Raw genomic sequence first — 27,842 nt, forward strand, 5'->3', positions numbered from 1 at the left:
CTGAAACTTTTGAAAACTGAAAATATACATTCCTTCTCTTTTAATTAACCCACATTATTTTTATATGGATAATGAATGAAAATTTTTTCTTTTATCATAGAGAAGTTCTATGATACTGGAACCACAGGAGAAATTCTTATTTATAGTTTCTCTTCCATAAGTACTGTGGAAGACATGGCTTGATTAACCTTTTCCAAGGCCAGAAATTATCACAAAGAATCAGCCCCAACCTTCTCACTTAGTTCCTAGGCCATTAGATCAACACCAGCTCAGTCAATAAGACACCAGCGGAAAAGGGCTAACCTAACCAAGAATGTTCATTGCCACCAAGTAAATTCAGACAGGATCTTTTCTGTGTGGTTCCCCTGAATTTCTTGGGTTAATAAATATATTAGATTACTAAAGTTATTGGGATTTTTGAACAAGAAAGTTAATATTATTATTTATATTTCAACTGACTTCTTGTCGCTTAAATTTACCCGAGGTGTCTTCACTTGTGTCTCTGCTAGAATGAGGGACTTGGCCAGCTGGTCATCCAAGCTAAATGAATGCATATTCCTTTCTACCTGCCAGTGATACCACCACAACTTCTGGCATAAAGGTCAGTAGTTAAGAGTTTCAATTGGAAATAAGATGATAGGGAACACCAATTTGTCAGATATTGGAAGCTAATGGGAGAGGGAGCTCTGACAAACAGCCAAGACAGGTGTCTTCATCTTAAAGCACTCTAACTGTTTGGTGACTAATCTGGTAATGATTCACTGAGTTTGTATGTGTACATAGAAAGAGAAAGAGAGTTTGTAATTTGGCACCTGCTGTGTACACTGAAGCCATTTCTTTACAGAAGCATTCATGAAATATGCATGAGTTTAACTTGATTTTTCAAAAAGTTCAAATTCCACTGATTTTCTAGCAAGTTACCTCAAAGCTGTTGTCCTCAAAGGAACTAACTGAGCCAAGAAATGATTCTGAAGAAACCACAGACTTTCTTTAGCTTAAGAACACATTGAGATAACTTGCTCCTTCTGTCCGTAGCTACAATCTACTGCAAGAGCAAGAATTCTCCTTGGAAAACATCACAAGAGAGTGAAAAGGCAGCAGTGCCCTGGCACCCATGATTAAAAAGAATGTGGTATTTTACAGAGGGCTGTACATAGGAGGGAGAGAATAACCAGAGTCCTTACGGCTTTTCTTTGTTCCTGCTTCAGAATAATCTTTTGAAGGCCATCACTTGCCAGACGGTAAAAAAAGTTTTCCTACTAGAAAACAAAAAGCACAAATTACTCAGGGCAAAAGTTTTTCAAACCAGCAGTTGGAAGTCAAGGGACCATGGAGTCTGAATTAGATGCTGTGAAAGCCTATTTTGCTCACATTTGACTGTAAGCAGACCAGAAGCTATCACAAGCAGCAAACACTGCTGCAGACAAGAACTAAAATACAATTATATTCGTATTTTGACAATACACAATGAATCAATGTATTACTTGTATTCATCATTCATTTCCCACACCAATCTCATGTATGGTAAAACATACAAATCAAGAAAACCATTCTGCAAATTGCATTTCTCTTTCTGTTTTTCATATTCTTAAATTCTTTTGCCTTTCACAGACATCAGATAGCTGCACAGTGGTGTGGGGGATTAGGAAAACTGCAGAGTAGTTCTCTGCAGCATTTTAAGAGATGCTTCTAATCACAACAGCTAGCACAAAAACAAATGTCCTACTGAAGACAAGTGTCTGCATCATAATCTGAAGTCTCCAACTCCTTAAGTGTTTTTCAATTGCTACAGATGTACATGTTGATGGAAATACAGACTCTAATGAGTTTCCAGCTACTTTGACTGGCCCATCAGCCCTGTTAATAGAATTGTGTTTCTTTCTCTTTTTCACGCTGCTAATGTGCTAATGGCTAAAATTTATCTTCCTCCAGCACAACTCTGACCAGCTAACCTACAACTCACAATGTAACCCTAAAATGGCTTAAAATGCTAAAATATACAGGCTAGGACAACTCATTTGCTTCCTCTTCACAGTGCAGGGAATGTACTTCTCCTACCTTTTACATTGCAAAAACCACATCTTTCTCCCATTCAGAGCAAGGTCAATAGGCAAAGTTGACACAGTGGCTTGTGGGAAGTTTTGAGAATTGGTGTGGTTCAGAAACCAAATTACTTGCTCCCTACAGAACTGGATATTGCTTAGGTCTAGTTCCAGAATACCAGCAAAACATTACTGAAGTCAGTAGGGTGCACAAAACCAACAATATTCACATACAGGAGGCCGAGTTACCTACTGACATTACCACCTGCCTGCTAGTATTACATATGTGTACCCACACACCCCTTCTAAAAATAAACATACTAAAAATTCTAAAAATAAACACTACTATTTAACTGATAAACAGAGTTTATAGCTGAAAGTCCCTTTTAATAGGCAGTTATGGATTTAAAGAACAATCAATGCACTGTATTTCTTCCCTCGTCTTAATTATTGTTCTGCATAGTTACAAATGATGAATAAGGAAGAAGAAAATTAGAAGGCAAATTAATTCCTTAATCTATTCAGAAAAACACTGTAGGATTATACAAACATACACGGAATTACTCATAGAAGAGCTATATAGGCATACTAAGACAGAAGGAAAAATAATTGATATGCAGGAGAAATAACTGTTAGCAACCAAAAGGAATAGTTTATCTTCTACAATAGTAGCACCCTTAACATTACCAATTTAGATAGCAGATATCCATAAAATCAATGTACTTAACTGTTAGTCTGGGTTAAGGCATCCTTAGTAAACACTACAGCATAAAATAAAACAAAATCTTACAAGGAAGCTTTTATTAAGCTATAAAAAAACCCAATGTCCACCCATGTAATTTCTTTGTCTTGAATAAAAAGAAAATAGTAAGTTTGGGGATTTTTTATTTTTTTAATTTAACTCGCCTTGTTTGTTACATTAGTATGTGGGTCAGTCATGGTTCTCTAACCATGAAATTCTTCAAATAATTATTTTTAATCATTTGTTGAAATAGAAGCTATAGTCCATTTTCAGTAATGGTACAAGTAAATCGTCTCTCTCAATATTGCTGGGGGAATGAAATAGTAAAAGTACGTGGTTGCATGTGGCTGTGTAAGTAAATATGTGTATGAACAGTCTAGGAAGAATTCCCACTGCCACACTAAAACATTTTATATATATGCTGTCATCGCCTTGTCAAGATCTGGCAATACCACCTCAGTTACATATTACAGATCTTATCTTTCAGAGGGAACAGAACATTCTGAGTGTGCCTCAGAGTGACATGGAAAAGCTCAAGGCATGGGCTTTTGTTTGTTTTGAAGCTCCAGATTCTGCTTATCTGCTCAGGATGCCCCAGCTTTTCAGTGTTCTCTTATAAATCCTAATAACTGCAAAATAATATTCTGAAGATAGTGACAGAGCCAGAAATGCTCACTGTTGTCCACACAATGCAGCAAGATGAATGACTTGCCCAATGTCATGCCAGAATTAGTGGAAATAGCAAAAAACAAAGGAGTCTCCTGAGTGCAAGTCAAGTGCTTTAACCACAGCATTATTCTTACATCTAAAGTGCACTGCTAATCGGACCTTGCTTGCTCAGAAAATATTCCTAAAGCTGAAAGTCTACTGTGAGTGCTAACATTTCTTCCTATTAATATTTTAAATAGGATTTGACTATTCAGCCAGCATAATAAACAATACAAATCTTCCTAAAATGTGAATTCATGCTTAACACTTAAGACTTACAGTTGTTGGGTAACTTTAAAAAAAACCTGCTTTTACTCAGCCTGGCCTGAAATGAAATACCATAAAATTATCCATTCTTTTAAAAAGCCTTGCAGATGAAGAATCTGAATTACTTTAAACTGAGCTGTGAAATGCATGAACTTTTTAGAGCTTATTCAAACTTAATCCCTTTAAATATTTGAAGTATACAACGTTGCAAACCGGTCGACTTCAGTGTGAAAATAAAGGAATACAAATACAATATGCTTTATACTTGTACCCCTCAGCCACCTGTAAAAAGGCAAATACAGATCTAATAGGAAAAGACAATTAAGGGGAGTTTGCTGCCCTTAAGAGACACAACTGGAGATACCGACACATGCGCTTATAGGACAGCCAGATGAGAAAGATGAATCCCAAACTATAGAAACTCCACACAAATAAGCAGGGCAGTAGGACATCCTTCAGAACACAGCAGTGGATGTTTTTGGAATCACAGAAAAGGTGAAGCTGACTAAGGGGTGGTACACAAGTAAGGACATGCAGAGAAAACACTCATCTTGGATGCAGACTGCTCAGTGGAACAATGCATAATTTTTTTTTTTCTTTTCTGCTCAGGAAACGTGTCTCACCTCTTTTTTTGATTCCTATGTCAACTTTGAGCAGTGGGTGAGGAAACCAACTGATTGCTAGGCTTGTTTCATTTGCTGTACATATCCTGCAGGCTGCGCATCAATTTAGTGGTGCCCCTCTTTCAAAACCACACAATGTTTTGCAGCAAGCTGTTCTGTTAACTATTAGGGCATCTTCAATTATTATTTCCAATAGAGAAGTTGCTCTCAAAATTACTTTTCTGTTTCAAAATCTTGGTAAGAAGAAAAAAAGGTGTGAAATTAAAGATGATTTTAAGGCCCACCTGAAGTACAGACATTAATTCAAAAACAGATGTGTACTTCTCTGCCCTAACACTTGCTCTGCCGTGTAGAATAAATGACATTGTTTTAGTTAACCTGTTCTTTGGCGGACTTACAATGTTGTAGTGTTCTAGGTCAGAGAAAAAACAAACACATAATCCTCTGGTAGTTCAGGAAATCATCTAAAATTTTCAGGTTTAGGCTTTCAAACTGGATATTTCAGGTTCTAATTGAAAGTAGTGCAGCAAATGCAAAATAGAGCAATTCCTTCAGATAACACGTTTACCTGCAACAGCAGATAAGAATATGTAAAAAAATAAACAGTTTGTTTCCTATTTATGGGGAGATGCATTTACAGTGCCTTTTGAAACACTGTCATAATTGCCTTTACACAAGCTAGAGCTTGGCTGCTTTCATAAATAAACATATATATTTTTAACTTGCACCCAAAGCCCCAGTTTCTGCCCATAACAGTAGCAATCCACATCAGCACTTTCCACCCTCCAGTAAAACTGAGCGAATACTCCAGCTCCATCACTCACAATCATCTTGGAAGCATATCACAGAATAAGCTCATTGCTTGCATCCAAATTTTGCCTTCCTAAAATAGAATAGCTTGTTCTAGTCATTGATGCAAAAAATACATTTTTACAACCAACAGTTGTACAGGAAGCTTCAAAGCTCTCAGCTGAAATGGTATCACTGGCGTTGGCCATGCAGATACAATGCAGCACAAAGCAGAGCTCTGCCTGAAGAATGCAAACACAGCAGACAAGGCAAAAGGTGTTCAGTAAGGGGATATATTTCTCCCCGTGGAAAAGAGATGTTCAACAAGTCAAGGCAATAACTGAACAGGGTGCAACACTAGCTCATACGGAGCCCTGATGATCCCATTTTGATATCATTGTCAATCATTGCATGTGTTCCTCCAGATCAGGAAAGAGTCCAAAACTGAATTCAACTTTCACAAATTCTAATCTTATTCTTTAAGTATAAAACTACTGTTTGTCTCCTTTCCTGTTAGCCATAATAAGAATAAGGCGTGGAATAGAGGATATACAGTTGTTGCCCTGAACAGATGTCAGTGTAGTCCATCTTGTTCTGTCTTTAGCAGTTGACAGTAAGCAATGTTTCAGAAACACTGAAAATTAACTTGCTTCTGAATAAGGCTTTTCCTGTTCAGACAAAAATACTTAAAGTAATACAAAATACCAGAAGAGTAATAGGAATAATGTACCAGTGGGATTCCCACCTATGTTTAAACCTGAATGTGAATTTTCCCTAGTCAGTCTTCCTCAATTCACACATACATTACTGAAAGGCTGCTTATGAGTATTGGCAGCTACTAATGCCTTTGCATAAAAAAATGCAAGGCAGTAGTTGATGGGAGAGAGAAGGAAAGGATAAAAGGACAAGAAGGAATTACATAAATATAGAAGATATGATCCAAAGTCCAATAAAGTCAATTGAATGATTCATGCTGATTTCAGAAGTCATGAGAGACGGAGTCTGAAAACACAGAAAATAGATTTCAAGCCCAATGGTAGGCATGCTCTTCCTCCAAAAGTTTTACAACAGAGGACATAATGATTTTATCTAAAAGAATCATCTATAAGAAGATAGTTATAGCCCATTTTGTTTCCTTTTAAGTGGCTCTGGCAGCTTTTTCTAACATGTGATATGAAAAATATTTTCTTTTATTTCCCCCCACATTATGTCCTAAAAAATGGTTCTATCCACACACACTCAGGTCTGTCAGACTGCATTAGTGGCTCCACTACCACAGCCCTTGGGAATGATGAAAATAATGTCAGCTGGGAATTACATGCCCTGCTTGAAAAAAGGTGCATCAGTGACTACTTTGAAAATCTACTTAGCCCTTCACCGCGTTCCAGTTAGAGATGAGAAAAGGAACATGGCCAGCAGTCTTTATCCTGATGACCGTTCCAGCAGGAACTATCACCAAGAAAAGAATTAATACAGGATTAAAGCTCCATTTGAACCAAGCAACAAGTTCAAATGCACACTATGGTCAGACAGTGAGAGGGGACAATGACACATTCGTTCAGATCTTTACAGAATAGAAAAAACCTAAAGTCTGAGAATATTTCAAGGCTGTAGTCAGTCTGCAGCACCAGCAGTCTGCAAAAATACTGCTTTGCATGACATAAAAACAAATGCATCAAAAATCCTTTGTTGTGTCACTGCAAAAACTTCTTGGCTGCACAACTTAGTATTGTCAATTAGAAAAAAAACCCTGAGCTTCTCTATCTGCTCTTCACTTTTGATTACATATAAATGCAGCTCAATACAGACTATACATCGAACATGACCAAGTAATTCAGGTACTGTGCCCAGCCAAGTTAGCTCTAGTATCCCCAAACCAGTGTCATTTATATCATGCAACCAGCAAGAACCTAGAAATCCTCTTTTATAAGGAGCAGACTGATAAATAAGCAATTTAACTAGGATTTTTTTGCTCCAAATATTGTGTAGTGCTAATAAATATAATCTGTCAGCACAGATGGGGAAAAATAAGAAGTAACAGAAGCAGAAATATTTCCCAAATAGTTTCAGGCTAAAAGAATTATTGAAGCTTTCTTTTACCTTTTTGGTAACAAAGATACAAGAGCATTGTCCTGGGGCGTGAGACCAAGTAAATGAAGCTTATGGGAAACAAGACACCAAGATTACAAAAACTTCACCATGGACTGCTTTCTACTACACACTTTTTGCAGACAGCACATCAAACAGATCTATCATCTCGGATGCTCTCACCCCAGCATGGGTACTTAGCAATGCTATTGGATGAACAGCACTAGGGAACACAATTTGCCATTTAGCTACAAATTTCAGTGACAACTCTTGCCTTAAAGCTGCTGCCTCAGAAACTTCTCCATTTCCTCCCTACCATTTTGCCAGATCTCAACATAAATATGCTTGCATGCCAATACACAGTCATTTCATCTCAAACGTATGGATCTCCATAAATACAGGTTTTTGCAACATAGGTACTGTGACAATAAATATCATTGCTGATATCAACTTCTGTCTGGAGGGAGTGGCCCAAGACATGCTGAAGAGAGAACTTGCTAGAGGTACCTGCTAAGGAGCAGAGAACTCTCCACTTTGTTGGCTTCAACCCTTGGCATTTCACGAGCACAGGAAACTGCTGGCATGCGGGTAAAGCCTTAACTGCCCTCTGGAAGTGGTTTCTGTGATAGAAAAATAAGGGGAAGCGTGGGATGGGATGAGAGAATCTTCTTGGGAATGACATAGGTAGGCAGCTGCATACACAAAACAGGATAGTCAGGGGTGGCCAGGAGCACATCCAAGCTGTTTTGGTGAGAAGGTAAGGAAAGGAGGAGAACCTTACACCTGCCCAGCTATGAGCTGGTTTAGCTACCATGAGTGGCTCCTCATCAAACTGTATCAGGATACTCCTGTGCGAGCTTACTCTCAGATTTGTGCCATTTAGACCCAAAACACTTTTAGCCAGGCTACTCTACCTTTTGCCAATCACACTTTTAAAAAGACACTTGCTTATTTACAAATATAGGTATGTACAGAGGAGGATTCGCAGTAAGGACTATGTTTCTGAGCACTTCTAGAATTTTTTTTTAAATCTCACAAAACACCTCTCTGCACAGCTTTAAGAAAATTCCAATGATTCTAAAGGAAGAAGCAGACAATAAATGTGTGCCTTGCACAGCACTTTACCATTTTTATACTCAATCCTGGAGGCAAAATTCATGAAGTCCTGCAACAAATCACCAACCACCTTTTCCCTTGCTCCTTACTCTACGGTGCTAGAACAAGTGCTTCCTTTCCTTGCTCCTGGTGAAATCAACCTCATTCTTCATCAAGATGCTGGGAACTAGAGGGATCAGTGAAAAGACAGCTGCTAGAAATTGCTTTGAGTCCTTTCAAAAATAATGGATTCATGAGGTAGAGATTGGCCTCCTTAGCCCTATCACGAGTTACTTCTTAATAAAGTTCAGTTCCTGCTCGTATGTGCTTTGAATCTGTCAGTATTGAAACAGTTTTAAAAGGCAAGATAAACATTTACATACAAGGAGACAAGCAGTGAAACTGATGTGGGAATGTATCTGGCTTCGTTCTCATGCAGGTCACCATGTGACAGACCCAGCAGAGATTACTCAGCACCCAGTCACAAAAAACAGCGATCCCTTCAAGGGGCAGGTTTATTGACTGACAACTGTGGGCTGGGCAATTCTATTTCATCGGCCATTATTCACTGTAAATGTGTGAAAAATCCATCTGGTTTTATTTCTCTGTATACACCAGATATGAATGGAAAGAAAAACCTGTCTAAGCAAAAAGTAAGAGCATGACAAGAATACACTTATGGTGAGACCTCATTCTCACAGTTCAGTCTCTGTTCCCTCTGCCTCACACAGAGGTTTGCTAACACAATAGAAGATGGCTCTCTGTACTCCCTCTCACATCAGATAAACCAAAATATCACTCAGTGATAGTACAAGACAACATAGTTGCTTGAACTGAGTAACAGACAGACAAGAAATCTTTCATTCATCCTGGATTTACAGTTACTTGTCTCAAACAAGTAACTTTATGGGTAATCAGCCTGTCTACATGAAAAACAAGGAAAGCAGCGTGGGTTTCTGAGGGGCATTTTGGAAGAGGTGAAAATCTTTACACCTAAAATAACAAGTGAAAGACCTGACTCCTCAAACACACAATCAGTTCCAGTTGTACTTCCAGCATGGAAAAAATAATACAAAAGAATAATGCAGGGTAGAACTGGTTTATAACTGAGGAGAATTTGACTTAGCCAGTCTTAGCTACATGGGCCACGTGGCTGTTGCACCAATAGGCCTATGGACATACAGTACCTGTACCTCAGCAAGAAATGCTGATGAAGATTATTTCAGCTAAAAGAATATGAGATATGATCTATTTCTGTGCAAAGCAAGCTAAGAACATTAGTTATACTCCATGCAAGACTATGAATAAACAAAACTCAGCAAGTCCTTCTAGGAGGAGGAAGAGAAAGACATGAAAAACGCTTCCACTTAGCCACATTTTGCCTTTTCTTCTCAAATGGAATTTTTATAAAATGCATCTTCTAATATGGATCTTCAAAATCCTTCCTAAAATAGACAATCCAACAGCTACTTGTAGTCTGTCATTACTAGATTTCTCTTCTTACTCCCTTCTTTAAATACTGTGCAAGATTTGGCTGTTTGCTAATATGAGTGAAGTAGCTTTATTACTATCACAGAAAGCATTTCCTAACAGATACCAGTAAGTTAGACTGGCTTTTGGAATAGGTTTAAAACTGGTCAGACCCTCTTCCTACCAGAAGCTGAATTACTTCTGCATATTCAGCTGAGAGAAATCTAGGGATGAAGATGTTCTGGTACCAAGAACATTTCCAGCCACAGCTCACACTCTTCAGTGCAGCTCAACTTCCACATGCAGAAAGGGCTGAGTGTTTAGGTGGTGTTCAAAACCCCATAGGAACACTGAACAAAGAACAGTTTCTCAGTCCACAAAAGTTATATTATAAGGAATGAAGCTTTTTACATACCCATGGGGAACACACTCCCTTGTTGTTTTACCGTGCAAACTGTATTTTTAGTTACCACTGAATTCTTGCTGTGATGAGAAGTGGTTGTAAATAAAAAGGATTCTGCTTCAAAACTGGGGACCAAGCTGGAAACAGTTAGAAACAGGCACCATTCTAGTCATATACCACAAATATTTACTCCTTTATGTGAGCTGAGAGTGTGACACAAAATCTCTAGAAGTCAGTGGTCCCCACAAAGAGTTTGTGACTTCCTGAACTAAAATACTAATTTAGAGTTAGACTTTTCTTCATGCCGTGACTCCTCTGCTCTTTCTGGGAATTATGGAGATTTTTAAATAGTACTAATTCTCACTAGCAGATGGTAGTAGCACTTTGTCAGAGCATTATTACATTTAAGTTAACACTTTGGAATTTTAATGCAACAGCTCCAAGACTTACTTCTCAAACCCCTCCATAAAAGGGCCATTTCAAAGCTTACATCTACGACTGCTGCCATCCACTGGCTTCAATCCATTTTAAGAAGTAGCCTTTGAAATAGCAATATTAAAAAATGATTAAATACTTCCAAATCTAAAACGGTCAGGGGGAATTTGTGAAATGAACCGCAACAAGGAACCTCTGTTGTATTACCAAAGCAACGCCAACAACAAAATACATCTCCATGGCCCTTACTCCTGAACCTCTTTCAAAAAACCCAAATGCTGGTTATTTCTGAGGAGCAGGTGTTTACTCATTGCAGATGCCTGGAGGTGAGAGCAAAAGAAATCAGCACATGCTTGTTCTGAAGGGAGGATTAGTCAGAATGAAGAGATGAGGGCACCGGGGATGATTCCAACAGCTTCCAAATCACCAACACCAGCAATTTCAATATTCTATTTGTTACTCCAAGTTTCTGGTACAAAATGACGCAAGGACCTTGTTTATAGAAAGTTAGCCCCTCTCTCCCTTTCATGTTCTCTGTGGAAGTCTGTAAACCTAGTATTTTCTGAAAACACTTGTACTCCTTACTTGACACAACACAAAGAGCCAATTAATTCTTGCCTCAGGGACATTTGGCAGTCTTACAAAAAATGGGGGGAAAAATGCATCCCTTTAAAAAAATGCTGAAAACCTCCAACCCCACAGTACTTTAATGAACAGACTTTTTTTTCTTTTTTTTTTTTAACGACTAAATCCTAAGATGATTTTCAGCAATAGCAGTTTCCAAATGCTATCATTATCTACCTTCCCCTGAGGAAGTATTTACCTCCTCCTTCCACACATCGTTCCCTGTTGTTAGAAATCATTGACCTCAAACAGAAAAATATTTTAAAAAACTACTATCCCAGTTCTTAATGTGTCTCATTTACAGGAAACACAAGCCAGTGGCTGTGCCTTTACTGCCTTGAATGGGGGTTGGACAAGGAGGATGTTGACAGAAAACCAGACCAAATGAGGACATATGCCACAAGATAAGCGTGAAAGGAGATCCACTCACCACTCTGGAGCTTCACTGAAGAAAGATGTAACTTTTAAAGCAAGCTATGCAGCTATTCGAGATGAGGAGAAAACTAGCACTCGCCCCCTCATTCCATGAAAGTCACGGCAGGCTTTGCATCCAGAAGCTGCATTATTTACCCTTTCCTTCCTTCCTAAATTAGGTCAAAAATCAATGGAGCAGAAGCTGTGGCTGTGTGCATCCCTTCCTCCTACTCACCAGCCACAGAAGCTGAGTTTAAAAGGAGGCATGGTACAGACCAGCCTATGAAATAAAATGCTAAGATAATGCTGAGGCACAGGAAGGTACAATACTCTTGGAGTTACCCTGGAAGGAGAGGAGTGGAAGATGACACCTCAGTACTCATTGTTTGCATCTGTGTACAACAGTATTAAAAAATACAAAGGTAAAATGGATCTCACTTTTCTGCCAAATAACCAGGTACAATTATTGGCTGAAAAAACTCAAAAAATTAAGGTCTACCACACAAACCAAATGCTGTATGGTAAAAGCTATAGAGGCTAGACAGTGAGAAACAATCCCATTTTCTAATGTATAATTTAGTTTCTTTAAAACTTAATATTATCTCCTAGCTATGTTGTTCTCAAAGCATCATTTGCATTATATTATTAATCTTTTCGGTAATATTTGTGCCATTCCAGTCCCTCGCTCCTTTGGATTTCCCAACTTTTCTCATATGCATAGGCATATAGCCCTCCCCTACAAGGCCTGTCCCAAACATAAAGCCCAGTCTCCAAACATAACATTTCCTGCTATTCCTTGAGTACAGGCATCCTGTACTCTTACAGAGATAGGCTGCCCATCATGCCTGCCAACCCCTCCAAATGTTTCCTGCATCCCTTCACCACCCAGCCAACTCCCACCACTGCTAATCCCCTTATAAAGCTCCCACATAGAAGGCACCACCAGAACCCTGCCCATAGTGGTCCTGCTCCCAGAGCATCTCTGTGGCAGAGAACACGTATTTCTTTCTGGCCCACTCCCCTCAGCCATTTTATTTGACATAGGCCCTATACGCTTTGCAATGACACCAAAAATGGCAGAACTTTTTCAAGTAAATGAGCATTTCTCATGTATCTCCAGGATGCAATCCAATTCCATAACAGGAGAGCTGCTTCCAGGAGTTGGAAAATCATTTCTCGAGATTGTTTCAATAATATTTCCATAGCAATACAAAAGCTTCGCAAGGCTTCCAAATAAGGCTGCAGATACTTTCAGAATAATTGACTATATTAAAGTATCTCCTTTAAACAAAGTAGGGAATTTTGCAACTTATATAGTTCCACTTTCCCAAGAAGGGGTTTTCTCCTCCTACCTGGTCTTCCAAAACTGTACTATGAAATATTTGTCCAAGTGAGACAGAGAGTGAGAGTGGGCATATGCATAACCATGCATTACCTCCTGTACTAGGTAAACTCAGAGAGTAACATGGTGGCAGCTGATGAGGTAATGATTGTTTCTATTTGGCCAATTTAATCAGTGTTACTGGCAATAACATATTGTAGGTAATAATTATAAACACATTGCTGCCCTTCATTTCTTGTCAACTCTTTCACCTCACAGCCCCAGATCAGGAAATTTTGATACCAGCCACACAGCACCTGCCCTGACAGGACATCCCTGTAGATATTTCTACCTGCTTTCATCCCTTTGTACCCAAAGCGATCATTCACAAACATGAATGAGTGAATCTACCTCTCAAAAGACACACAAGTCTCCAGGTGTACAAACCGAGTCACAGACAGATCCAAGCCCTCTCTTTCACTTCATCTTCAAATCTCCTGACAGCCAACTTTTTGTTTCATATTTGTACAACTTCCAGCACGGTGGGGTGTCATTTCATGATTTGTATTCACGTTAGGCTTCCTGCCTGCAAGCAAAAAGCCTCCCGAATCTTCGTGTTGTTACTTAAGATGGAAACTAATACCATCCCAAATTAAAGAAAAATCCAGTCAAATACTTTCAATAAGAATGTTCTTCTGACTACTGAAAAAGTACCTATTTATATATTCTATATGCATACATTAATACATACACAGTGCTTTCTATCAACCTGTAGCATGGAGCTAGAATAGCTCCAGAATAGTAAATCTTTAAAGATGCTTCTAGCAAATAGATTAGTGGACATACTTCAATACTCTTCAGCCTATTTATTCCCAAAGAGGAGAGCTGAAGGAAGACTACCTTTAAGAATAAAAACCAACTTTTCGAGGTGTATTTGTCTCAAAAAAAGGTCAAATAAGTGGAGTTCCAAGGAAATTTCCAGAGAAAAAACAGTTTTATCCGTCCAAATAACAAATATTTGTGTTATGGTATGTTTCACTTTTTTCTTCCTGGACATTAAAAGCAGATATTTAAGAGCATAGAACAAAGTGACCATCACAACTTCTTGCCACGAGCCTGGAATGTGAGAAAGAAACTAATAAAAACAATGAAAGGGAGAAATTAATGTGTTTTAATAAGACCTAAAATAGCTATCGTCTTTCCACAGACCACGCTGTACACTGGCCACACACTGCCACTACTCTACAGTGGCTTCACTGAGCAAGAAATATCTTTTCTACTGTCTTTTTCCCTTTAACAACTCTCTAGTACATGAAAAGGTTTTAAAATATTTCTCAAATGTTTAGGTTGAACACTATAAAGATGGCAAGAAGGCAAAGGGTATACAAAAAGAAATATCCTTGCTTAATAGTGTATGGTCTGGAGATACCCTCATTGTGTGCTTTTAGCCCAGGGTACACTGCCAGACAATTTTAATAGTGATTGTAATCAGCGAGGTAACTCTGCAGTAGTGTCCTGGCACCTGAGAAATACAACTGACATCTTCAAAACATCCCAAAGGCTCAGGAGGCTGAGCTTGACTGAGATGAGTTCCTGCATGCTTTAAAACCAAAGCAATTTACTGTCTGTCATCAGGTCTAGGTCCCAAACAGAGGTCTGGAGTTGGCATCCCAAGGCAGGGAAACCTGCCCTGTACAAAGTTTCATTTCGTTATTTAAAAATGGGTTTGCAAAATTGTTTTATCTGTATACATTAAAATTAGGCACAGCAAATTCAGGCCTGGCATTCAGGTCTGCTGTTCTGCCATCCTCTGCTCTCTCCAGAGCTATCATCCGGAGCTCCTTTCCACAGCACTGGAGTGGTGCTGTTTGATTTTGATTTATCACAAGTGAATTATTATAATGAAATCACCAACTCGATTTAAGCCTCTGAGAAAGATATGGTTGGACTAACAAAAAATTGTTCTGCAAAACAAGCAATTATTGTTAGGTTCACTGGATACTGGCCTTAGCAATCCAACTGATTACAGAAAGTTAATGTTTTAAAGAGCAATGAAAAAAAAGGTATTAAATCCTTTAAAGCTGCATGAAAGGCTCCAGGAGGAATTTTACAGTTATTTTCACTGCATATTTTATTAGATATGTGATATTTTATTCATGGGTAAAGCAAATAAAACAATTAGGAATAATTAGCATTTCAGCACAGAGTGTTATCTAATACATTAAAATACACATCTAATTCTTCATTTAAATTCTGTATCCTCACATTTTCCCCTTTCCGGTTCAGAACTTTTCCATTGAGCATAGCATTTACAGGAGCATTATATAGCTCCTAAAGAAATAGAAACAGACAGAACTAGTGGCTTTTGCCTTTGATATCTTATTTTCCTCCCCTCCTTGCATTTTTACTCATTTTCTTTTTCATTTTCCTCTTGATTATACAGCTTGTCAGATAAACCAAGCATAACTTTCAAGAAACTTTTTCCCTTTCGTCTTTTCCACCCTACTCCCCCATCATTTCACAACTAATGTGTGTAATGGAAATCTACTTTAAATCTAACCCTGCTCTTACAAATCCATCCAGTTTACAGTTGACTAAAACTAGAGTAATTGCCTCTGTACCACCTCTTCCACCATAACTTTAATGCTATACAGAAATGCTGTAGTTACTGTATTATCCTTTCTCATTAAGTAAGTGTCACTTTTTATGAGGGCTTTTCTTTCTTTTTATTTAATGCAGCACTTACAGCTCTCACAATATCCTTTCCTTGAGCTTTTGTGGTTAGTCCCAGACCAAAGCAGGAAGAAGTCTCTCCAGCTGAAGTGCACTCTGCGGTACAATACAGAACACAAAATACCTCCTTCTCTGAATTAAGTATATTATCACTGAAACTAGGACATAAATTCTGAACCTTACAAAATTACAGCACTGCACAATATCAAACACGCTCCCTTGCCAGGTTTCAGAACTGTCATCCAAACACCAGCACATTTCATTTACTAGCCTTCAATTTCAGCCTGTGTCCTCCATATTAGAGAGATCACTTATGACTCTCCAAGTCACATAAGCCTTTATTAATTATAGTGGTTGCAGACACAAGAGAATCTTTCCCTTACTCCACCAGCTCTCACAACTACTTGGCAAGCAATAACCAGAAACCAAAGCCTGACTCCTGTATTGAAGAATAGCAGAGGAAAGTGCCCTGACGGTGCTCATGGGAAATCCAGACAGACACCTGTTCCTCACCCACTCCTCCTCCAAATGCTTCCATATCAGTCTTGGTGTTTAAATTACTATGACAAGAACACAAAACTACATCCTGCCTCTGTGGGGGTGACAACAGCACTTCCTCTTCTCCTCGTGCTGCTTCAGATGGACAAGCCAGCTTAAAGCTGTGCCCAGAAGGCTTTGCCCAGGCCTTCGTTACCTGGTATTGAGGATGGATTAACTAGCACTGCACCAAACTTATCCATTTAGCACATATTCCACGCCACATGTCACACTGCACTCCCTCAGTATTGCACCTTTTCCAATACAGTCTTCTAGCCTAGATGAGCGAGGAAGCCATGGTCAACACTACTCCGGAAAAGGCCAACGAAACTCATTTTGGTAACTACTGCAAGCAACAGGCCAGCAACTACTTCCTCACAGACATAATACATGATGCAGGAAGATAATGTAACACCACAGAAGGAGAGGAAGTGCATCTGTATGCAGGAAGCCCAGTAGGAAGCCAGGGACTACACCACCAGCCTTGGGTACAAAACACCTCAAAGAAACATGAGCTGTCATGACCAGCTCCCAGCCACACTGTCAGGTTGCCAACAACCTGCCTGTTATGCTTTACTTTTGTGCTGTGACAGTCATGCTCTTGGCACTTCTAGATAGCACAAACTGTATCTGAGGCTCTCATAAATGGGTGTGAGCATGACCAGAGCTATGAACTGGACTCTAAGGTCTATAGGATGCGCAGGTGTGGAGCTGCCCAAGTTCTGACATGCATGCCAACCCTGAATCTGAAATTAAAGTTTTCTTCAAAATTTCAACAGCTTAGATAATAACTTACTTCTTCTGGAATTCAAATCTAAATGAAAAAACAAGAAGAAAAAAAAAAGCAACAATTAAATTTGCAGACGCAGAAAGGTATCTGAATTTGCCTCATTACCAATGTATTACCTGAAATCAACCTTTGGCACATACCACTATGTATCATAATATATGTGCAAAATATGTTTTCAAAGTTTGATCATTTTCTTATAATTGCTCAAAATACTTGAATACTACTTCCTTTTCTTATTGGTCGCTTGTAAGCCCAAACATCAATGGTAATTATCTGTGTCTAGTAAGTTTGTGAACATTAAAGATACAAAACAAAATATGTTTGGAGAGAGTGTAGATGGAAAGAGTGTTACCATGTTCTCATATATAACCCAGGTAATTAAGAAAATTAATTAGAAACTGATAGCCAAATAGAACTACTCTTACACTTAAACTGTTTTTAAAACCTTTTTTCACTGTGCTGAAAAAAAAAAATAAAGCAATGGAGTAGCAGTAAACAAAGGGTAAAAATACAAACCTCAACTCAAAAGGCAAAAGCCTCCAATAAATTTCAGCCAAAACCAGGCTGTCATGGCAGATTATAGATAGCTATACATCAAATGGAAGAAAATAATGTAAGTTCAAGTCTATATCTAGGGAGTAACCTAATGGCTTACAGAAGTCATCTCTTGCCAATGCCACTTGCTTTACAGGGCCAGGGAGTGGAAGAGAACCATACTTAATGCCTTTGTTCATTAAGTTAAATGAACCTTAGTTGGTAGGTTTATGCAGTCACAGTCTTGAAAGATTTTTCTCCAGTGTGTTTTTTCAAAGATGGCATTGTGAGAATAAAGGCTCAGTGCATCCCAAAGTACTCATGTGAAAGCACAGAGTAGCAGCAGTGATTGCCATGTCAGACATTTGTTAGGGCACCACTTGAAAACGGATGGTTGATTTTTTTTTTTTTTACTCTGCCTTTATCAAGGGCAAGGAACCTGATATAACACTACAAGTTATTTAGGAACATGAAAAGGAGCTGCCTGCTGTGGTCAGCAATCCACAGGCTCAGCTTAAAATCTTTTGAAGTCAACTAAGCAACTCACCTGGATTATGACAGACTCTGGATCAGGCCCTGAGGATGACTAAGAAACACTCCAGAAAGCAGTGACACCTAATGGCAAACATGCTTTTGGATGATGGCAAATCCTAATCCATGGCATGCAAAGTCATCTGTCTTTAGCTACAGAGTAACTAACACACTTCACAGGGACTGAAACACTACCACAAACCTAAGCACCTGGGAAAGTGTTTCAGAAATAAGGCACGTAGAAGCAGAGAGTTTGTCACGCAGGCTGAGCATTTAAGTAGAACACAGTTACTAATAGAACCTCCTGGCTGCTCAGCCCCAGCACGCTGGGTTTCCAGATCTACACTCCTAGGTGTGTTTAAAATAAGCAAGTAACCTTCCCACACCCTAGAGCAAGGAAAACAGGGACCTGAGTGCTCCTCTGCGGACACTGCAGGCACACAGAGATTTATTTGTTTTTAATAAATCTGTTTTGCTTGTTTGTCCTGTGCTTTACAAATGTATGTGAGAGTACTGTAATGAACAGTTAGTGGCGTACACTACATACCTCCTAATGAGGCTTCACCAACAGCACAGCAAATTAAATCCCCATTACCAATTCACAACACAACCCAAGCTGCATTGTAGCACATCAGCTTACAAGAAGAAACGTGGACGTGCATACCACCAAGCAACAAGAATCCCTTTCCCTTACAAAAAAAAAAAAACAAAAACATTTTAGTCACCACTAATATCAAGAGGAGAAACAAGCAATAGACCCCATGTTGGAATTGCCTTGATATTATTAACTATGGTACAGAAGAACTTAAAGGTACGAGCCAAAGCTAAGGACCCAGCAATATAGGGAACTTGTCCAACACAAGGAATGCAGCAATCCTGGCCTACAAAGTCTAAAAGCTGAGAAGAGTGAGGTAAGAGCAGAATTAGTTTTCTCTCTCAGAAAAAAAAATATTGTATATAAAAATATATATATTAAAAACAGATGTATAATTATACGTAGAAGCATATATAATATATATATAACTGTATCTTACATATATTTATGAATTTCCCATTAAAAATAAAAAAGCCAAGGGCAGTAAACTGACTGTGTATGACTGAAGTTACTGATAAACATGAAAACCAACTTGAAGTAATCAGGGAGGCTGAACTAGATTAATTAGCCTTCAAAAATACTTTAGTGTATTTTTTCAGCAAAACTTTTGTACCACACAATGTGACTGCTGCCCTAGGTGATTTTGCAGCACCTAAAACACACGTATCTGCCTATATGTTTCTATAGGCACAATAGGAAATCCATAAGTGTGTACATATCAGGGGAAAATAATGAGCACAAAGTACAAGATATAAAAGCATGAGACTATCAGCGGTAGAAGATATAAAGCATATGCAAACTGTGCAGTTGACAAGGAATGCCACCTAATCCCTGCTTAATTAAAACACTCTTCTAAACTCCTGTTTAGGGAGTGAGGAGTGTGGGACAACTGATGTATGAAGAAAATATCAGGCAGCGTGGCTAATCTCAAAGACTTGGGAGCTTTCGAGCTACATAAATCAGAGCGACTTTTTGAATAGCCTCATAAAACACAGAATCATTACCATTCCACTCACGACTTTCAGATTCTTCCTACAGCATACAGATCATTAGGAAACTTCTAAGCAATCAAGTAATGTGGGACTGATGAAATTACTCAATCAATGCACGGGTTGAGAGAAGCAGCATAATACAGGATTGCACAGTTTTGACATGGTAACCCTGCCCCTCTCTTTTTTATATAAGGGTAAGGAAAATTATAGTGGAGTCGATTCATTTCACCATTTTCACAAGAGAGCTTAATGTAGTCTTTCTGAACCGCCAGTTCCTATTTATAATAGCAGGGCAGCAGAAACGTACAGACTACAAGCAGCTCTACCGATGTTTACAATATGACACAGGAAAACCTTTCTTTTTTAAATGTGCACATTTACATACACACAGACCTGCTCTAATGATCAAATTAGAAACTGTGCACAGAAGACAGGAATATGAAAAAGCACTATCATAGATGGGTATCAGTCACCGTATCCCTCCCACTGACATCATCAAGTCATTAATGTCTACTCACTAAATTGTAACATTTTTTGGCATTGTCTAAGAGATGCTTGATAAAATACTTTGAGACAGAAAGAAACCTTTTACAGGAAACACATAAAATAAAACACAGCCAAGTTAAGAGAGTTTGTGCATTATATTGAAAAAAGTATGTACTATTAGGAAAAGGGTATTCACAGGTAGCATGTTATTTCTTATGACCATCTGCCCCTCTCAAACATGGAAAATATTTTCCACTTGAATATCTTAGCACAGCAGAACGAGAAAAAAAGATAATGCATTTGTTTGGTCTGTTGCCTAAGGCATCAGTACTCCCTCTGGTAGAATTTCTTTTCCCCTGAACTGAGCATTTTGGTCTTTTCTTTGGCTTTAAGAGTTCTATAGTTAATTTCTTCATAGAGTACCATGCTACTGCTTTTGCTGACTCATTTAAATAAATACAGCTTTTTACTTATGTCTAAATATTTTATGCATAAGTTTATTTAGTAAGAGTGGAAAACAGCAAAAGGGGGTCAGAAGACCAGGTCACAAAATACAGTGGTGCTACTCGGGGCCAAATTTTCATTTGTGAGCTATACAAGTTGGAATATTTAGCTGTGTACCACTTACTGTTAAAACAGTTCTAATTTCAGATCATTTATTTTCAGAGTGTTCATTTTAGTAGATTTAAAGCTCTGTATAACAGTTACATAGTTTGCCATTTTCAGGGCAACATAAGCCAGTCTATAAAAAGAGTTAATCCCCTTGTCAACTGTACTAATTGTCTCTCAAGACAAATTAATTGTGTGAGAAGCAACTACTTTGGTTTTGCTAGTTTGGGTTGGGTTTTTTTTTGCTTTCAATGAGGATTTACTGTGTTGATGTATCTAATCACTAACAGCATTATAAAAAAAATTAAAAAGAGAGTTAAAATGTGATGCATTTATCATATAAAACAAGTAAACCAAACAAATTTTCATTAACACACGGGGAGGAAAGCTGCTGTCTCCCCTGACGGTAATGCAAAGGCATACAGCTTGCCCAGCAGCACTCCTTTAGCCAGGAGGACGGGCGGCAGTGGATTGAAAAGAAACTCATCTGCCACACAGTCAAAATTTCCCCCCAAATTCTAGGACGTGATCGTTTGTTACAAGCTCTTAAGAAAGAAATCCTAAGGCTGTCTCCTAGTGTCGCTTTAACAGTCTACAACTGGGAGGCATTAAAAAGTCCTTCTCCCTTTAAAAGGAGGGCATAGAGCGCTACCTCCCCTGTGCAATATTTGCTGCTTCAGTCGCACACAGCCAAAAGGACTGACCCCTATAAAGTTGCGGTACCTAAGCGGAGCGGTGGCTTGTGGGCTCGGGGACGGCTACACGAAGGGCTGGTGCACCGCTGCCCAAATATCGGTGTCCTGCAGGAAAGCTCCTGACGGCCGGGCTTTCCAAACACTCCCCGCTTCCCCTTCCAGAGAAACCCGCTACGGGTCCCCACGACAAGCACCGGCAGACATATTTATAAAGCCAGCCCCGGGGAGAGCGACAGCTGCCCCACAGACGGGGCCGGTACCGCCTCAGGAACCTCCCCAAAACCCCGGCGGGACCCTGCCCCCAAATGCACCTTCCCCGGGGCAGCGCGGCGTCGGCCGCCCGCCCGCCCCCGCTCCGCCTGCGTGCGGTGCCTGCAGATGGGCGAGCGGCCGCGGGGGAAGCGCCCTCCTCTCCTCATCTCCCCATCCCCGCTGCTCTCCCTCCCCGCGCATCCCCGGCCGGCGCAGGGGGGCGACCCGCTCTCGCCAGGCGCGGGAGCGAAGCGCCTCTCGGCAGCGGGGCTCGGCGCTTCCCAGGGATGCGCCCGCCGAGAGGGAGGGCTGGCGTGCCGGAGATGGCTCGGGATAACGGGGAGCGAGGGGGCACGGGCGGCGGGAGTGCGGGCAGCGCCGTGCACCGGCATCACCCGAGCTGCCCCCTGCCCCCGGGGCGGAGGGGAGGCCGCTGCCCTTCCCGAGAGCCGCGTCTCCGGGAGGCGCGCCCGGAGCCGGCGGGGTGGCGGCCGGGAAGGGGGCGCCGGACGGCCAGAGCCCCCCGCCCCCGCGGCCGCCCTGCCCGCCCGCGGCAGGGGAAGCGCTCACGTTGCCAAACCACCTGTTCCGCCGCGGGAGAGGAAGGCGGGATGGGGGGTGTGAAGGAAGAAAAAGTGTGGGGGGTGGGGGTTTTCCGTGGCCGTCTCCGCGGTGTGAGGAACACGGGGAGGCGTGGGGTCTCCCCCGGCCGAGGGCGAGCCGGGGCAGCGGAAGGCAGGTTGGAGCTGAGGGGAGGTGGGGAGGAACCGAGGAAGCGCCCGAGCCCTGGGCGCCCCTATCATCAGCCTCATCAAAACCTCAAGGTCTAAAGCACATACCCCGCCGCCAAGAAACCTTTACACAGCGCAGTAGGGGAAAAAGAGGACGCCTAAGATCCTGGCTGGAAAGCAGTTATAAGAGGGGACAAAACAACAGGAAAAAAAGCAAGCGATCAAGCGATAAAAGAGAGTAGGGGCAGCGGGGGGAGGGGGAAAGCCTTCCAAGAGAGGGAAGGTTGCAAAGGAGAGCTGGAAAAGTGTCCAGCAGCACCAGCAGGCGCAGCACCCCCTTACCGATATGAATGATTGAATCTGCAATCGCCGCTTTCCAGATTCGAGTCCAACAGACGGACACGACCAGGATGAGGGAGAAAACTTCCATCTCCTCCAGAGGTCCAGGCTTTACAACAACAGATCTCTTCGCCACACGGTGCGGCCGTGGAGGACAGTGCAGCGCAGGAAGCCCAAGAGTTTGAGGTGCAGCCGGAGGAGCGTGTAAAATCCCGATGGCTGGCGCAGAGCCGCGGCTGGTCAGGGAGCGAGCCCGGGGCTCCTAGCGCTTCTCTCCGCGGCGAAACCCCGCGTCACTTCGCGGGGCTCCTGGGCAGCACCAGAATTGCTGGGAGCGCCGGCAGCAAATCCATCCAGCCCGGGCGCCGCCGCGGGCAGCAGACGCCTCTGCTGGTCAGACAATCCCCATCCTTCCGCTGGGTCCAGGGATCCGCTCGGTCCCGCTGCTGCACAGCAACTTCCAACCCACACCACGCACACGCTCACACACACAGACACACGCACACACACAAGCAGACACGCACACACAAGCAGACACGCACAAACCCTCTTGGCCAGAGAAGCCCCAGGAGCCCGCAGCAAATAGCTCGCCTTCAGCGAGGTGGGAGGAGCGGGCGACCGAGGGAGCAGGCGATCCCGCTCCCAGCAGCCAGATTCCTGCAGGAAAAGCCCCCCCGGAGGCCAAAAAACAAAGTGAACTTCAAGGTAATGCAGATAGTAATGCAGAAATTTCCCCCCACCCTTCGCTTAGAAAAATCGCTTCCCACAACTGGAGGAAAAAAAAAAAAATCTGCCAATGGAGCCCAGCGTGCTGTCTCTGTCGCGCAAGGTGGTGGTTGGACAGGGCAGAAGCGAGAGGAGGAGTACCCGGAGCGAGGCAGAGGAAAGCAGATGATGGTCTGCAGGTTGCTTTTGGAGCTTGCTTTGCTGGTGGGATGCAGAGAGAGCTGGCAGCTCCAGCACCAGCCAGCACGTTGCCTAGAAATGGATCACCTAGGAGAAGGAGAGAGAGCGAGAGATAAGTGCTATCAGCCAGAGAGGGAGAAACAGAGAGAGCGAGCGAGTGAGAGCGCTTCTCTCTAATAACCACCTCCTCCCCCTATCTGCAATACATGGGAGAAACAATATAGAGCCCTCGACTCCCTTGAAATCTTCAACTGGGACTAAGGAACAGACATAGGCAGGAGTGCATACAACCTAAAAATACATTGGGGGAGGGGGGAGAGAGAACCTTTTTGAAGTGTTATGCTCAGTTTAAAATAAAAAACCCAACCCACCCCATTTACTTAACCTTGCAACTTCACTGTGGGGATCAAGTTCAAAGCTAGATGGGCACTTCTGCTTCCTCAGTCTTTGACAACTGAGTCAGGGACATTACTTGAACGGGAACAGAAAAAAAAAAAATCAGGGACACCTGGCCTCAAGGGGAAAATGAAGACCTAAAAATCTATTAATATTACTTTAATTATCTGTGTTCTTGATGGAATTTGCACAGTTCTTTAAAGCAATGAATTAGCTTTTTTCTTCCTCTCTCTTTAGGTAATGGAGAAAATTCTATGGGAAACATTTAGAGTGCACTTTTCATGCTCAGGGTTCTATGAATTCATTAACCGATTAATCCTCAGACGTCTTGTGCTGTAGTTAAATACATTATCCCCATTACACAGACAGAGAATTGTACAGAGAGGTTAAGTATGTTCCTGTAAAACAGACTAAATCCCCACTTTATGTCTTACTACACTTTCTTCTGACTTGGATTTTTCTAGTCCCACTAGAGACAGGAAGCAGAAATCAAAGAAGTGCTCATAACGTAGTAGTTATATCCTAAATTGACACAAGCCATTGATAAGTCCTGGTAGTCAACCAGTGAGAGGTTGATCAACCAATTTTCTTCAGAATAAACCTCTTTTGAAGGCATCTTCTTAGTTATAATACTTCTAAATTCATCATAACTAACTTGTATATTTCTCCTGTTTCTCCTGACTTGCATTTGTCTTCTTTCAGCTATGGGACTGGTTGGCAAAAACAGCTGTATACCTATAAAATTTAAGGGTTTAGTTCAAGAGAGAGAAATAAGCATTTCAAGAAAAGCTAAACTAAACCAACAGCAAGACAACTGATTCTACTAAAAGAAAAACAAACAAAAATAACTAACATTACCAAGAAAAAGCACCAGCAGCAATTTCGACTTTGCATAAGTCCACCTTGGCAGGTGAGAACTTTTCTACAAATAGTAACACTCAAAAGGCTTCAAGCCCAATCCAAAGCACAAGTCAGGGCTCATCTTTTCACAGGTTAGAATAGACTCTCTCTCTTCTAAGACATGTAACAAATCACAACTAGAATTGCTTTAGAGACAAAAGAAAAGGTATGTAAAGTGAACAAGAGATGAGCAGTGTGAAGCAAAAGTCTCACAAATTATGTCAGTCATGCGCTGCATTTGTCCCTATCCTCTCTACAAGTCACATATCTATTATCAATAAGGGCAAACAGCAAAAAAGAGGGGATTTTTTTCCTACAAATGACAATTTATGCACAGTATCAGTGAATGTAATGGGCATTAATTTCACAAGTAATAAATTTTGATTCATCTGAGAAACTTTTGGAGCTGCTTGAATCATTATTACTTCTTCACAAAAGAACAGAGTTCACACGAAATGTTAATTCACTTCTTTGGGGGGCATGTCAGAGCAGTACTCTTTAATAATGTACAATGCACAGTAGGCAGAATAAGAAATGTAATGGAAACCTTTGGAAAATAATAACTTTTTAATCCTCAGTTTAGATAATACTAAGAATTTTGAGGCCTTATCTAGGAACCAGATGTCCTTACTGACTCTTTAAAACCTCTAGTGCCCTAAACTGGCCACACTAAATGGAATTTTTTGCAGAACTCTGTAGACACATATAACAGAATACATGAGACAGCCAAGAGTTTGTAGCTCACAAATACCCTCTAACTAATACAAAAAAAGAATTTTGAGTGGATTTCTGAATAATAATTCCAGTGGTAAAGAACACCATATAAAAAATTGACAGGAAAGAGACTGAATTTAAAAAATAAATTCAAATAAAATTACTTCAAATAACGAACGCATTACTGACTTAATATACATCTACCACAGATATAAAGTAATTTTCACTTCCTCATTTCCATTCTCTTTAATACTCATTCATTAAAAACAAAACCCATTTAAACAGAGTGAAAAAAATCTTGTGCTATGTGGTTAGTTCCAGGTATCATAAAAATATTAAAAACGAATAATTGTCTTTTCTATTCAACAGAAACAGAACATTTGCAGAAACTTAAACCTAGGGGAAAGAAAGAATTTCAGAACGGAGGAGTTACCAATACTGTGAAAATATCCTAAAAAATAATGAGCGCATCCAGGCTCCTAAAAAAGCCATAATCACCATTCGCAGGTCTTCAGCGGTTGCTGCCTCAGGAACTTTGGAAGCTGAAGTCCCAAAGGTTTCAGCCATGCCACTCTCTGTTTGCTACGACTTCCCTCCCCAAATGCCCTCAATTCCCTCAACGTCACTCCAGCTCCACTGCTGGTGTCCGTGGGAGAAGTGCCACCAGTGACCAGCCACGGTTTTTAACAGCAGGGAGGGGTTGTCTTCTTTCCAGCAGTCTGACTCAAATGTGGTTAATGGCTGATGTACATTATGTTTGCACTGATCAGCTATTACAGTGTTGCACGTTAATGCAGCCCCTGGAGGAGCAGCAGAGAGAGGCTGTTCTTGTAAAACAGATGCAGTGCGGGGAAAAAGTGTATATCTAAAGTTTATTTCCTCACACCCACATAAAACACACTGCTACCTTAACCAAGCCAGCCTGGGACCTGAGCTTCTGTCTTCAGAGGAGAGAGAGCTAAAGCCAAAAGTTTCACCTGCTTTTCAGTAATCTAAACCCTTAATTTGGATAAGATAATGCCCCCTTCCCCATCTGTTTGGCCATACAAACAGCTCTGACCACGCAGAGGTCAACTTTTCATTTGTTTAATTCTAAGTCCCAGGAGATCCTTCAGGTATTCAAAGAAATTCAGACAGTGATAAGACACATACATGTAGAGAGTCATTTCAATGGGCACAGGATCTCCCCATAAGGACACCATTCCCAGATCATATTCTAATTTACATGAGGCAAAAAAAAAAGTTATTAATATTAATTCTCACTATTTATAATTATTATGATGTAGGTTCTGAGAAGGTGTACCTAAATTTAAAACTTGGTATACTCAAGGCTGGCCAGATTAATATTTCTTGACTAAAACAACCAACCATGAGCCTCCAACCCTAATTTATGTAGGGCAACATGTTCCATTTGACAATACTATTTCAATCTAAATAACAGTTTCCCCCCATTTTCAAAACACAAACTGACAAATATCCCTCACCTTGCAATGCTATATTTTTTTTAAACTGCTTGCATTCTAAAAGTGCTGATATAATGCAACTGACTGAGAGACCTACCAGAGACCATGTGCCACAAGCAAATGCTCCTGTGCCACTGAGCTGGTGCCCAGACTATCGGGGAACGCTGCTCTCTCTAAGAGGTTACTTGAGTTGACACATCCACTCAGTCTTTGCTTTACCTGGCATAGCTTCAGACAAGAAGTCATCTGGGAGGGCTTTAGTTAAGTGGACATCTGTCCATTAGGAAATAGACTTGCTTCAGTGACCGCCAAATAACCTTTAAATTTAAGCTTTAGCCTGCTGCCAACTTTTAGGTTGCTCTCTGCGTTATAAGAGAGGTCCAGGTTAATAAAACCATTCCAATTCTAAGTAGTGGCCCAGATACTGACTCCATCTGTCCTGTCACACTTGGAGTGAAACATACACTCTTGGACCTCTGTCACCCCTCCTGAATAAAGTGGATAATCTTGCCTTTACTTAATGGAATAGCTTGAGAACTAACTAGTTTGTTCATTTTCAAAAAATGCAAAGTATTATACCCTTTTTCCAATTTCCTTCACTCAGTTTCTACATGGTTT

At 40.7% G+C, this 27,842-nt stretch overlaps 1 protein-coding gene across 2 annotated transcripts in view; it reads right to left on the reverse strand.

Annotated features, from left to right (window-relative positions):
* GRID2 (glutamate ionotropic receptor delta type subunit 2) overlaps positions 1–23,019 on the reverse strand; it is a 704,126-nt gene extending 681,107 nt beyond the window's left edge. For both annotated transcript variants that reach the window (XR_007203777.1, XM_048304515.1), the window contains exon 1: positions 22,849–23,019. Coding sequence is in view for 1 of the 2 variants with exons in the window: in XM_048304515.1 (XP_048160472.1) it covers positions 22,849–22,936 (88 nt within the window). In the remaining variant the exon portion in view is untranslated. The remainder of the gene's footprint in view (positions 1–22,848) is intronic.
* Between the last annotated feature and the right edge of the window lie 4,823 nt (positions 23,020–27,842).

This window comes from Corvus hawaiiensis, chromosome 5 (assembly GCF_020740725.1).
Source record: "Corvus hawaiiensis isolate bCorHaw1 chromosome 5, bCorHaw1.pri.cur, whole genome shotgun sequence".
NCBI lineage: Eukaryota > Metazoa > Chordata > Aves > Passeriformes > Corvidae > Corvus > Corvus hawaiiensis.